Raw genomic sequence first — 14,466 nt, forward strand, 5'->3', positions numbered from 1 at the left:
CACCCCTTCTAATATAGGCCTGTTCTCACCCTCCAGTCAGAACAGGCTCTGGGGATTGTGTTACTTTGGCAAAGCGTTCAATCCCACCTCTTAGCAACGCAACTGCAGCGTATGAGGAATTCTGCTTGCTTGTTTTAACTCTAGATATGGTGAAGGGTTGGGCACGCACATGCAGTTTTAAACTCCTGCAAATCACAAAGGCTAGAAAATAACCAAACTCCCTGCCTGCCCTCTCCCCCCCCCATTAAAAGTTGAGATTTAAGGGGCCCAATTTCCATTCTTGCATATTGTAAATGCTCTTTGCAAGAGCCAAATCTCCTCTTGTTACATGATTATATGTATCTTTTGCAATAACTGTCTCATAATTGCGGACCAATTGTATTACGCGAGCATCGGTGCTTTTAAAATGACCATTCTAGAAAAATATAAAGGACTGATTTAATTTTTAATGGTTTTTTTTTTTTTGCTAGATAATCATAGGCACCGTAAGACCTAACACAAGCAAAACTGAGTACACTATGTGAATGATAGTTGTGCAGAATCTGTTAGGGAAGTAATATTTTGCTAAAACATTTCACGTTAGTCATTTTCTCATTCCCGAAACGTTAGAGGAAGAACCTTGCTGTTAGCCCATGCGTTTCTTTGGTATTTTAGGGTGTGTGTATTTTTTATATATATTAAAAAAATCTCACATGCTGTCATGATCATAAAGGGATATGGATCACACTTTTCCTTCTATTCTGTGCCAATTCATACTTAATGTGTTCTCCCACAATAAAGGAGTCTCTGTGTTCTGTGATGTTTTGACCAATTCTCGATATTGTTTGTGGTCTGTCTTTTTTAAATGATGGTATAAGAATAAGAATAATTTATACCCCACCCATCTGGCTGGGTTTCTGAAGTGAGCCACCAACCATGGCTGGGTACACATTCCCATTTACTCTGTTTTGCTCCCTGTGCTGGTTTTAGAAGCCAGTATTGGCCACAATACACATCTATCATGTGGTTTCTTGAGAAATGCAGTGTTTTGATATTTTACCCTCCGCTTCCAACCAGCTGCGAAGCAATTTGAAAGTGTAAGCCACATGGAGGACAATCATTCCCCCTCTCTCCACCCTCTGGTGTGGACAGGGAGCGGGCGACTTGGAAACCCACCGACAAGCCATTACTGATGTATCTCATAATAAAGGTAAAGGTAAAGGTGCCCCTGACAGTTAAGTCCAGTCATGGACGACTCTGGGGTTGCGGCACTCATCTCGCTCTATAGGCTGAGGGAGCCGACGTTTGTCTACAGACAGCTTCCGGGTCATGTGACCAGCATGACTAAGCCGCTTCTGGCGAACCAGAGCAGTGCATGGAAATGCTGTTTACCTTCCTGCTGGAGTGGTACCTATTTATCTACTTGCACTTGATGTGCTTTTGAACTGCTAGGTTGGCAGGAGCAGGGACCGAGCCACGGGAGCTCACCCCGTCGCGGGGATTCAAACTGCTGTCCTTCTGATCAGTAAGCCCTAGGCTCTGTGGTTTATCATGATAACCATGTGCAAATGTGATTTGAAATGCAGTTGTGGGTGTGGGTGTGGGTGTGGAATGACCCACTGTGTTTTAAGCCAGTTCTGTGAACACCGGCTGAGTTAATGGACAAAGACGGTATTTATTTATTTGCCAAGATTTTCTATACCGCTTGGTTCAAAAACCAAACCAAAGACCTCTAAGCGGCTTACAAAGATTGAACTGGGGGATTGCTGGTTCCTAGCTCAGCCTCTTTCTTTCAATGAGGTGGTAAAAACAACAACAACCAAGCTATTTTCTGGGTTGTACCTTTTCAGACCTCTTCAGATGAGGCCTCACAGGACTGAACTCCCAACAAATCATCCACACACAGAGAAAACCTCTAGCCTATTTGCCTCCCTGATATCCAGGGATACACCAGGGTATGGTAGAATGTACTATCGTGAGTCCCCTTTCTGTAAACTGAAACGGTACTGTCCAGACACCCATTTTACCTCCTCCCTCTGTCGTTTCTGAGAACTAGGCCACTTGCCTTCGATGGGGGGAGAACTGTACTAATTAATAATAATAAATAATTAATAATAATAATAATTTATTTATTATTTATACCCCGCCCATCTGGCTGGGCTTCCCCAGCCACTCTGGGCGGCTTCCAAAAAAAATATTAAAATACTGTAATACATCAAACATTAAAAGCTTCCGTAAACAGGGCTGCCTTCAGATGTCTTCTAAAAGTCTGGTAGTTGTTGTTCTCTTTGACATCTGCTGGGAAGGCGTTCCACAGGGAGGGCGCCACTACCGAGAAGGCCCTCTGCCTGGTTCCCTGTAACTTGGCTTCTCGCAGTGAGGGAACCCCCAGAAGGCCCTCGGTGCTGGACCTCAGTGTCCGGGTAAAATGATGGGGGTGGAGACACTCCTTCAGATATACTGGACCGAGGCCGTTTAGGGCTATAAAGGTCAGCACCAACACTTTGAATTGTGCTCGAAAATGTATTGGGAGCCAATGTAGGTCTTTAAAGACCGGTGTTATATGGTCTCGGCGGCCGATCCCAGTCACCAGTCTGGCTGCCGCGTTCTGGATTAGTTGTAGTTTCCGGGTCACCTTCAAAGGTAGCCCCATGTAGAGTGCATTGCAGTAGTCCAAGCGGGAGATAACCAGAGCATGCACCACTCTGGCGAGACAGGCAGGTAGGGTCTCAGCCTGCGTACCAGATGGAGCTGGTAAACAGCTGCCCTGGACACGGATTTGACCTGTGCCTCCATGGACAGCTGTGAGTCCAAAATGACTCCCATGCTGCGCACCTGGTCCTTCAGGGGCACGGTTACCACATTCAGAACCAGGGAATCCTCCACACCTGCCCGCCTCCTGTCCCCTAGAAACAGTACTTCTGTCTGTTACATACATACATACATACATACATACATACATACAATACATACATTTGCCAACCAAGTTTGTCTCCCACCTGTTTCCTCACTGCATTTGCAAGCCTCCATTACAAAAGATCTTAGCTGTACACCGAAATAAATAACCAGAACATGCATGTACATTGGTCCGCAGGGACGCACAAGTACCCAGTAGCCAAGGTTACCATTGATTTGGGATAATGCTTCTGATTAATTTGGCATAGTGCAGAAGAGTCCTCTAAAAAGCAGGATGTTTTCATGGTTTTTTATCTCACGAAAGCCTCTCTACCACTGTCCCTGTTCTAATAACTAGGACCGGGTGATCTATTGACATATCGTCCAAAACTGGTCCATATTGTGATACTGGTTTCGTAATTTTTGACCTGGCAATATATTGTGAAACTATGTGTGTGTGTGTGCCTGTGCTATGCAAAAATCACATTGTGGGGAAAAACCCATGAAGCCAGCTAATGTCTCTACAGTATATAGCTCCATCCCTATTTCAGACATTGTGATGTATCAGTGTATCGCGATGTTTAGCTGGTGATATATTGCGATGTTGAAAACCAGATACTGCCCAGCCCTACTAATAATTGTCATAGGAAAATCTTCCAGGCTCACTTGGATTGCCAAACAAAGACACCAGCCAAGACTATAGGAGCAAAACAGCAGGCTGAAGGCCTGATCTTTATCGTTGCAGCAAGGCTTCCAGCCACCACACGGAAGAAGGAGGAAGAAACCCAGAACAAAGGATGGCTCCTTTGTTTCCCTTTTTACTCACAACACCCTTAGTGAAGCATCATACATACATCACAAGTATGTCATAATCTGGTGGGGTCCTGTGGCAGAAACCTGATCTTCAGGTTTGCCCCCATCCCTCCTGAAACATACTTGGAGTTGACTGTTGATTTCATGCTTTTTATTTCAGTAAACACTGAGTGGGTGCTTTTCTCCAAAACCTCTGGCTATATATTCATCATTTACACAATGGGTCCCTTGTGATTGGCTGATTCAACTCCCCTCCTGGAGCCTGATTGGACTGTTCCTGCAGGTCAATCAGGTTGCTGATTCACTTCTTCCTGGAGCCGGATTGGGCGGCTCCTGCAGACCAATCAGGTTGCTGCCTTCTAGGATCCTACCTGCCTATTGTTCTAGGATCCAAGCTTAGTACATAACACCTCCCTTGACTTCCACTTCACACCCATTAAGTCGAGTATGTACACGTTACTGTTCTCCCGGTCAAGTTACGATACGATACGATACAATACGATATCTTCATTGTCATTGTCCCATACAGAACAATGAAATTGAAAAATCTACATAAGACATTCAAAAACTCCTAAAAACTCCGAAACCCCATTTTAAAATACAATATAGAGGCTCCTTATGCTGTGTGTAGAACCAGAATTGCATTTGGGTAGAAACTGTTTCTTAGGCGGCTAGTCCTGGTCTTTATAACCCTATACCTTCTTCCAAAAGACAGAAGCTGAAAGAGATCATTTCCGGGGTGCACACTATCCTGCGCTATCTCTGCAGCTTTCTTATGGCACCTGACAGCATAAATTTGATCCAAGGTGGGAAGAGTGCACCCAAGTTATGGTAATCACACCCCTTTGTCTAGACCAAGCTCCTAATAAACTGAGGTTGGGTTTTCTATTGTTTCTGGAATGGCTACCTGTCTGGCACTCAGGGGCCAGGATGCCAGCGATTATCACCTTGGCAAGGAGACTGCTGAGTACCTGGTCTCGGGGTTCAGGGATTATGGCTGCCCCTGCCCCACTTGATAGCCATTTCCTTCCCGAGCAGAACAAAGTTGGAATGGCGCAAATCCTATACAGGAGCAATTTTATATGGCTTTCTTAATTTTCCCCCATTTGCAGGAGTGATTGTGTTGGTTTTAGTAGTCGGTGTGTGTGTGTGTGTATGATGTCCACAGGATAGGCAACCCCTCCCCCCAGGAAAAAACCTTTCCATAAATTCCGGTAACACAACCAAATGTTTAAACACTTGGCTCCCATTTGACAGTATTTGATCAAGTCTTTTTCTTAGCAACAGCCCAAAGCCAACATCTCAGCGTGCACCGGTCCAGAAATGTTTGCGTTCCTCATCCATGCACCCTCAATTTCCCACATGCCTCCTCTGCTTCCTAGCACAGTCCATTTTCCTCTGTCAAAGCCATCGGCTCGTTTGTCGTTTTCAGAACAGCGGTTAGCTGGCTCCAGAAGAGCTTTTGTTTGTGTTCCTCCGGGCTCCACTTCAAGTAGGTCTTCCTTCTCAGCAGCTTCCGGAGCTTGCTGAATTTCTGCGGGATGCTGTTGGGCGGCAGGTCTTCAAGCACAACCATGATGAGAGAGTCCTCGTTTTCGCTAAGGACCCGATGTTCGGCAAAGAACAACTCATACTGGCACCAGCAACTGTTGACAAAGCTGGGCGTCAGCACAAAGAGAACTTTGTGGCTGTTCTCAATGCAGTGGAAAATGTTCCTAACAACCGGGTACCCTGGCGTGAAGTCTCTCTCATGGTAGCATACTCGAAACTCGAGGGCTTCCAGTTTTTCCAGCAGGGTCTCTTTAGCCCACAGTGCATCGTTTTCGCTGTATGAGATAAATGCATCATATTCTTTGTGTTCTGGCCTCTTGTATTGTTTCCTTTTCGCCATGCACTAGTACCATCCCATCTTAATGTACCAGACGCCGTCAAAACGCCAGCAAAGGCCTGTTAAGAGGGACATTGCCAAGATGGCCACACAAGCCGTAATTGCCATTTGAAGTCCCAGAGAACAACGCAGCATTGTTAGGTTGCTGTTTTCCACCGAAAGGCCCCGTTTCTTGAGGGGAAAGCTGCACAAAAGCTCCTCTTGGCCACTTATCTGCAGTTGCCGGCTCGCAAGGTACGTGTTCGCAAACCAATACAAGTCACAGTTGCAGAAGAAATGTTTCCCTTGAAGGGTTAAGACATTCAGGTTCGTCAACCGGCCAAAGGTCTCTTCCAGAATAATGGTGATGGCATTGTTACTTATGTCCAACTCGAGCAAAGATTCAGGGAGAGACCCCGGCTGCAAAAAAGAGATCTTGTTTCCTGACAGATTCAGATATTTGAGTTCCGGCAGAAATACTCCTGTGCGGTCCTGCAGTTCTGTAATTAAATTGTGGCTTGCGTCGAGGCTGGTGAGGTGGTGAGAATGGTTTAGATTCAGATGTGTTATGAGGTTTCTAGAAACATTAAGGAATTCCAACTCTTGTGGAGCCCTGCATAAATGGAACATGGGTATTTGATTTTTACTGATATCCAGTTCTTTTAAGGAGTCTGGAAGATATGCAGGTGGAAGATCCTTTATTTTATTGCTCGGAATCTTAAGCACTGTCAAATTAGGGAAGATGTTAAGATTAGCTATCTCTTGGATGTTACTGTTGCTTAAATCTAGGTTCTGCAATGAAGTTGGCGGCTGGGGAAAACCGTGCATGGGGTTGTTTCTCAGGTTTAGAAAGAGAAGCTTCCTCATGGTGTTTGCAAACCATTCTGGAAGTTCTACGATGGAGCAGTTTGACATTACAAGACGCCTCCCTTCCACGGGGAGGCCTTTGATGGGGCTGCGTTGTGGAAAATTGACAATCGTCATGCTTTCCATTCTGGTTTCTGGTATAGACTTGAAGAGAGACGCCAGCGTTTCAGGATTGTATATAAAATGGTTTCCTTGAACATCCATCTCTTCTATATGAAAGTAAGTTCTGGCAAACTCACGTGGTATTTGGTTAATGCGTGTGAAGGACAAATCAAGGCCTTTGAGACTCGAAGGGAGGCAGATGCTTTTCAAAGTGGTAAGAGGGTTGTGGCTGAGATGATGGGGTGAGCTCCCATTGCTCGGTTCCAGCTCCTGCCAACCTAGCAGTTCGAAAGCACCCCTAAGTGCAAGTAGATAAATAGTTACCGCTCCGGCAGGAAGGTAAACGGCGTTTCCGTGCGCTGCTCTGGTTCGCCAGAAGTGGCTTAGTCATGCTGGACACATGACCCAGAAGCTGTACGCCGGCTCCCTCGGCCAATAAAGCGAGAGGAGCAACACAACCCCAGAGTCGGCCATGACTGGACCTAATGGTCAGGGGTCCCTTTATCTTTACCTTTAGGCCCCAAAATGTATTTATGCCATTGTGTTTCTATCCCAACTGTTTCTCCAAGGAGCTCAAAGTGCCATGTATGTTCCTCCTCTGTCCTCATTTCCTTCCCACAACAGCTGTGAGTTAGGTTAGGCCTAGAGGCAGCGACTGGCCGAAGTTCACCCAGTGAGCTCCATAGTCAAGTGGGGATTTCAACCCTGGTCTCCCAGGTCCTATCCTGACACCCTCACCAGTTGATGGAGGCAGGGTCTGTCAACAGTCAATATTAAGGGTGAAGCAGCTGCTGCTGAAGACTTCTTTGATATCTACAAGGGCCAGCATGAAGAGCTTGTGGTCCTTTGTTTGGCTCCAACTCCTCTCATCCCATTGGCCAGGAGTTAGAATGTCCAACACAGGTAAGCTCCACCACGGAAAATCGATCACATGACATGGTGTGCACACACACTTTGAATGGCAATGCCCAACTTTTCGGGGGGCAGCCCCCTCAAATATTTTATTGGGAGACCAAAGAGACCTCTGGCCCTAGGTGTTGGCTCCTATGGTCCAAAACAATCAGCCCCAGGCTAACCACCCCTGCGCCAGGGGAAGGAAAGACAGAGAAATATGCAACAAAGAGGAAGATGACAAGACAGGGACAGATCTCACGACCACATCTCACAACCATCCTCCAACTTTCAGTAATAATAATAATAATAATAATAATAATAATAATAATACAGTGGACGTTCGGGTTGCGAACGTGATCCATGCGTTCGCAACCTGCGCCTGCTCGTCTGCGCACATGTGGGTTGTAATTCGGCACTTCTGCGCATGCGCAAAGCGCAATTTAACACTTCTGCACATGCGCGACCGCCGAAACCCGTTCCGGTACTTCCAGGTTTCGGCGGTCCACAACCCAAAAGAACACAACCTGAAGCGGCTGTAACCTGAGGTATGACTGTAATAATAATAATAATAATAATAATTGTCCAGTCGCACCTTAGAGACCAACTAAGTTTGTTCTGGGTATAAGCTTTTGTGTGCAGGCACACTTCTTCAGATACACTGAAACAGAAGTCACCAGACCCTTATACAGTGGTACCTCGCAAGACGAATGCCTCGTGAGACGAAAAAATCGCAAGACGAAAGAGTTTTTCGTTTTTTGAGTTGCTTCGCAAGACGAATTTCCCTATGGGCTTCGCAAGACGAAAACGTCTTGCAAGTTTGTTTCCTTTTTTGAGCCTTTTTTGAGGTTTTTTGAAGACTTTGGTGATTTTTGAAGCTTTTCCAAAACTTCTTTTGCAGCCATTTGGTAAGTTAAACTTTTAAAACTTTTTTTTGGGGGGGGGTTTGGATTTTGGGTTGGAATCCGTGCTTCGAAAGACGAAAAATTCGCAAGACGAAAAAACTCGCAGAACGAATTAATTTCGTCTTGCGAGGTACCACTGTGTATAGTGAGAGGGTAGGGTGGGGTTTTTCTCAGAAGGGTGGTGGGAATGGGTGATTGACTCAATGGGTATGGTAAACCTGTTGACGACTGTTAACGACTGCAATTAGTACAACAGGAAAAAGCAAGGGATAATATGCAGATGACCAAAAATAGCTTTAACATATCACCCATCTCCCACTACCCTTCTGAGAAAAACCCTACCCCACCCTCCCACTAGAATCGGGTGCAGGGGTCAGCAAAATTTTTCAGCAGGGGGCCAGTCCACTGTCCCTCAGACCTTGTGGGGGGCCGGACTATATTTTGAAAAAAAACATGAATGAATTCCTATGACCCACAAATAACCCAGAGATGCATTTTAAATAAAAGCACACATTCTACTCATGTAAAAACACCAGGCAGGCCCCACAAATAACCCAGAGATGCATCTTAAATAAGAGGACACATTCTATTCAAGTAAAAACAAGCTGATTCCTGGAGCGTCTGCAGGCCGGATTTAGAAGGCAATTGGGCCGGATCTGGCCCCTGGGCCTTAGTTTGCCTACCCATGGTTTGGCGACTTCTGTTTCAGTGTCTCTGAAGAAGTGTGCATGCACACGAAAGCTTATACCCAGAACAAACTTAATTGGTCGCTAGGATGCTACTGGACAATTTTATTTATTTTGACTGTGTCAGACCAACACGGCTACCTATCTGAATCAATAATCAGGTTATTATTTATAGCCCGTCCGTCTTGTTGGGTTGCCCCTGCCACTTCTTGTCCTGAAGAGCACTTACCGTATTTTTCGCTCTATTGGACGCACCGGACCACAGGACGCACCTAATTTTTAGAGGGGGAAATCAAGGGAAAAAATATTATCCCCCCCCCCAGCCCCAAAGAGCAACGGACAGGCTGCGCACTTCCTCTTTAGCCTTGAGCAGCATCTTTAGCCTTGCACAATGGGATGGATCGTGCCCGCTGTCCACCGGGGCTGGACTAGATGACTCCTGGGGTTCCCTTCCAACCCTGCAATTCTGTGACCTCGGAAGTTGTTGGGGGTCTCCACCACTGGAGGCTTTTAAGCAGCGGTTGGGGGACCATCTGTTCTTTAGCTGTGATTCCTACATTGTGAGGGGGCTGGGCTAGATGACCCTCGGGTGGCCCTCCCAACTCTATGCAGTCCTACACTTCTGCGGCAGGAGATCCACAGCCACTTCACACAATGCCCACTCCCAATTTTCATTGGAGAGACATGTGGCTTCACTGTCTAGGTAGGTACCCCCCTACCTGCCACTCTTCCCCCACCCCACTTAAGCCGAGGGAATTCCTGCCCAGAGAAGCTCCCAGGTGAGGCAAGGGTTAAGATCTACCTCTGGTAAATGGCTTTGTATCCTCCCTCTTTCCCTTTTCTCTTCTTCTTCTATGCTAGTTCCTTCTCTTGTGTTTTGTTTAATCTGTTTTTATTGTATACTAAAATAAAAGCTGCAAAGTTTCCTTTTTTATAATATCCCCCCCCCCAAACTAAAACGTTAATCTAGATAAAAACACTGATCCAGAGGAAAATAAGGAGGTGGAGAAAGGACGAAAAAAGAAAAAGAGGTAGAGATACAGAGATTTTTAAAAAGTTGGCTTCTTTAGCCTTGTGCAGCTGGAGAGGCTGTTGGAGAGGCTGCTAGGCAAAAGAGGAAGCCCGGGCAGCGAGTGGGATGGATCGCGCTCGCTGCTCGGGCTTCCTCTTTAGCCTTGCACAGCCTCCCACGGCTGGAGAGGCGCGCACGGTTAAAGAGGAAGCCCGGGCAGCGAGCGGGATGGATCGCGCTCGCTGCCCGGGCTTCCTCTTTAGCCTTGCACAGCCTCCCACGACTGTAGAGATTGCGCAAGGCTTTTCTAGAGGAGGGAGAAGGGACTGACTGGCCGCGTCAGTCCCTTCTCCCTCCTGGGGAAAAGCCTGCAAGTGCCGCGCGAAGCTTGTGTGTGGCTCTTGGGGGCTTTTCCTGCTTGCCTCCCCCCCTGCATTCGCTCCATAGGACGCACAGACTTTTCCCCTTAGTTTTTAAGACGGAAAAACTGCGTCCTATGGTGCGAAAAATACGGTACCTGTTCATTCTCTTTGTTGTGAAAGTGGAAATCTACACTTGGAAGCAGCCTGCTCCTGCAGACCCAACGGCAGCCCCGCTGAGATTTGCCTTTGCTGAGCTCTACCCCATCACTTTATCCTGCGCAGATTCTCTCAGCTAAGGAGGAAGTGTGTGGCCATGACACAGGAAAAGAGTTTTATGTCATAAACAAGGAAGTCCGAATATAGAGCGGAGAGTCCCTAAGGATGGAGGCTCATGTAACTGGAAGACAGTGACCCTACTGCTCAGGGCTTTTCTTATAGGGAAGCCAGTGTGGTGTAGTGGTTAGGAGCGGTAGTCTCGTAATCTGGGGAACCGGGTTCGCGTCTCCGCTCCTCCACATGCAGCTGCTGGGTGACCTTCGGCCAGTCATACTTCTCTGAAGTCTCTCAGCCCCATTCACCTCACAGAGTGTTTGTTGTGGGGGAGGAAGGAAAAGGAGAATGTTAGCCACTTTGAGACTCCTTAAAGGGAGTGAAAGGCGGGATATCAAATCCCCCCCCCCAAAAAAAGAGGTGTCAGTACTGCGTACCTTTGAGTACCTAGCCCCCCGGGGAAAAAATCACTGCTACTGCTCACTCGGTAAAAACATGAGACGCAACCGGCTGTGTTCTTAGATAAATAAGATAGACTATTCATAGTATCAAATTGTAAATTTCAACAGATGTAACTCATAAAGTTCAACAACCGAACAAAGCAGAAGACCCAGGGGATCAGATCATTCTCTAGTCAGTTCATGCATAAGGTCCATCCGTGTAATGGTGTCCATTCCACCTGTCTGTTCATAAAGTCCAACCCATCCACATGAAAGGTTGTTACAGTTCCTCAAAATCCTTTCACAAAGTCTAAGACAAGGATTTCCGGAATATTGGCCTTGTTTTGCCGTCTTGGGCTTCATCAGTAGTTAAAGCTCATGTGTGATATTACAGGACAGCTTATGGCATAGCACTAGCTACTGTTACTGCTCAGTGGCTACCATCCCTGACAGTGATCATCTACCTGTTGGAAACAGAAGTCTCTGAATTCCCAGTTGCCGTGTTGCAAAAGTGGGGAAGAGTGCTGTTGTGTTCAGGTGTTACTTGGGGGCGGCTTATAGACCTATGGCTGGCCATTGTGAGAACACGATGATGGAGTAGTAGGTTCAGCCTGAACCAGCAGGACTCTTCTTATGTTCTTAGCCCCCGAGCAAATGGAAATGTGAGAGGGAAGGCCAGTAGCATCCCAGATGTTCCCTTCCCATCTTCTCTGATCATTAACTGTGCTAGCTGAGGCTGATGGGACCTGGAGACCAACATCTGGAAGGTCACATTCCCATCCAATTATTCCCCCTGCAAATGGTCCTGAACAACCCCTGCAAAAACACCGAATCAAACCTCCTCCAGTTCATGGATGTTTACGCTGACAAGTGACTCTCCAGGGTTTCAAGTAGCAATTTCTCCCTGCTCTACCTGGAGACGCCAAGTACCGAATCTGGGATCTTCTGCAGACAAGACAGATGCTCTACCACTGAGCTACAGCCCTTTCCAAATACAGATTCTGGGAGGAACACAACATCGCTGTAAAACAGGGCTTCCCAAGCTTGGGTCTCCAGTTGTTTTTGGACCACAACTCCCATCATCTCTAGCTAGCAGTGGTCAGGGATGATGGGAACTGTAGTCCCCAAAACAGCTGGAGACCCAAGTTTGGGAAACCCTGCTCTAAAAGAAAATGTTCTGTCAATGCAAACAACTTGGTGTGCCTGGTCTCACCTCCTCCTTGCATATTGTTCTGGTTCTCTTGACCTCCCCCCCCCCAAGTCGATTTGGGGACGTGGGTGGTGGTGGGAGCTCCATTGTGCTAGCAGGAGCCCTCGTATTGGTACATGCCAGCAGAATTATTTAAGTTGGATCCAGCCCAGGGAGACGAGCCTCATCAAGTGCATCTTTTCCACCAATTTAATCAACATTTGTGCACACATAAAATCACGGATTTTGGGCTTCGTTATAGCAGCACTGGTGCTGTTAGGATGCAGTTGGTTTGTAGTTCCAAGACTTTCCGGAGGCAGCTCTTCCACCATCTCCATGGGGTTTCAAGGGTTCTTATCAACAGTAACCTTTTTGCTAGAACCCAGTTAAAGGTTATGAGATATCGCTTGCATCATCTCTCAAGTCATGTGTGAGTGTTTCTATTTTAGCCCGCTTGTGATGGAGACATCTTTTAAGGAAGTGGTTTCTCCAAGTAGCAGGTTCCCTCAAGCACTTATCTGCAGGCACCGGGATGTTTGTGGTCCCACCATCCCACAGAAGTAATGGTGCAATACGACTGTAGCAAAGCTCGATTTGTCCCAGAATACCATCACCATTAAACTGATGCTGAATCATATGGATGTTCCTTTCATACATCATAGGTGTGGGTGTGAGGGAAAGTCTTATGAAGTGGGGAATCCAAGTTTGCATGATGAACTGTAAGAGACCCACTATGTGTTGTGAACATTATTATTTTACTTGAACAGGCTTGAGGCCTAGGACTTTGGTGCAGACATTGGGTTCCTTGCCTGCACAGTGAGGTGAGCTGTTCTGCCCACGACAGCCTCATAAGCTAATGCCAAACTTTTAGCCACCTCTCCTAAGGTAAGTGTGTGAAGACTTGGGGAGTTGTTTTTTTTAGAAAAGGCCATTTTGTTTGAGGTGGGTTTCCTGGGTGCAGAGGTATGCTAGCAGATAGCTGCCACATCAATGAAGGAATTGCTCTAGAGAGCAGCACCTTTCGTAGAATCAGCTGGGACCATGGGGGTACTTTAGTCCAACCCTGCAATGCAGGAATTTTTCACCCCACATGGGGCTTGAACCCTCAGCCCCCGAGATTAAGTGTCTGGGAGCAGCCGTCGAGACCACATAACACCGGTCTTGAAAGACCTACATTGGCTCCCAGTACGTTTCCGAGCACAATTCAAAGTGTTGGTGCTGACCTTAAAAGCCCTCAACGGCCTCTGCCAAGTATACCTGAAGGAGCATCTCTACCCCCATCGTTCTACCTGGACACTGAGGTCCAGTGCTGAGGGCCTTCTGGCGGTTCCCTCCCTGCAAGAAGCCAAGTTACAGGAAACCAGGCAGAGGGCCTTCTCGGTGGTGGCACCCGCCCTGTGGAATACCGTCCCACCAGATGTCAAAGAGAAAAACAACTACCAGACTTTTAGAAGGCATCTGAAGGCAGCCCTGTTTAGGGAAGCTTTTAATGTTTGATGCATTACTGTATTTTAATATTGAGTTGGAAGCCGCCCAGAGTGGCTGGGGAAACCCAGCCAGATGGGCAGGGTATAAAATAATAATAATAATAATCATCATCATCATCATCTCATTGTAGCCAGTGTAGTGTAGTGGTTAATAGCGGTGGTCTCATAATCTGCTGAACTGGGTTCGCTTCCCCGCTCCTCCACATGCAGCTGCTGGGTGACCTTGGGCTAGTCACACTTCTCTGAAGTCTCTCAGCCCCACTCACCTCACAGAGTGTTTGTTGTGGGGGAGGAAGGGAAAGGAGAATGTTAGCCGCTTTGAGACTCCTTCGGGTAGTGATAAAGCGGGATATCAAATCCAAACTCTTCTTCTTCTTCTCATGCTCTACCCAAGAAGCTGTTCCTATTTGTTAAGCGACTCAAGGTCTGCTTAAAACAAAAAAATTCCTTCCAGTAGCACCTTAAAGACCAACTAAGTTAGTTCTTGGCATGAGCTTTCGTGTGCATGCACACTTCTTCAGATACATGTATCTGAAGAAGTGTGCATGCACACAAAAGCTCATACCAAGAACTAACTTAGTTGGTCTTTAAGGTGCTACTGGAAGGAATTTTTTTGTTTTGACTATGGCAGACCAACACGGCTACCTATCTGTAACAAGGTCTGCTTAGGCAGTGGTAGAATTCTTGCTGAGAGACGACAC

The 14,466-nt window shown here is 46.8% G+C and overlaps 1 protein-coding gene and 1 pseudogene across 2 annotated transcripts; both read right to left on the reverse strand.

Moving 5' to 3' along the window:
* Positions 1–5,065: 5,065 nt before the first annotated feature.
* LOC309365908 (toll-like receptor 6 pseudogene) lies at positions 5,066–5,583 on the reverse strand (annotated as a pseudogene). The gene has a single exon. The product of its transcript is annotated as a toll-like receptor 6 pseudogene (transcript).
* LOC309365814 (toll-like receptor 2) lies at positions 5,582–6,753 on the reverse strand (the record flags this gene model as incomplete). The annotated part of the gene is made up of 1 exon (XM_081904314.1): positions 5,582–6,753. The coding sequence occupies exon 1, from the start codon at positions 6,623–6,625 to the stop codon at positions 5,582–5,584; it is 1,044 nt and encodes a 347-aa protein (XP_081760440.1). The 5' UTR covers positions 6,626–6,753.
* Between the last annotated feature and the right edge of the window lie 7,713 nt (positions 6,754–14,466).

Source organism: Podarcis melisellensis (genome assembly GCF_964234715.1).
Source record: "Podarcis melisellensis genome assembly, chromosome: 3".
In the NCBI taxonomy this organism is placed as follows: Eukaryota; Metazoa; Chordata; class Lepidosauria; order Squamata; family Lacertidae; genus Podarcis; species Podarcis melisellensis.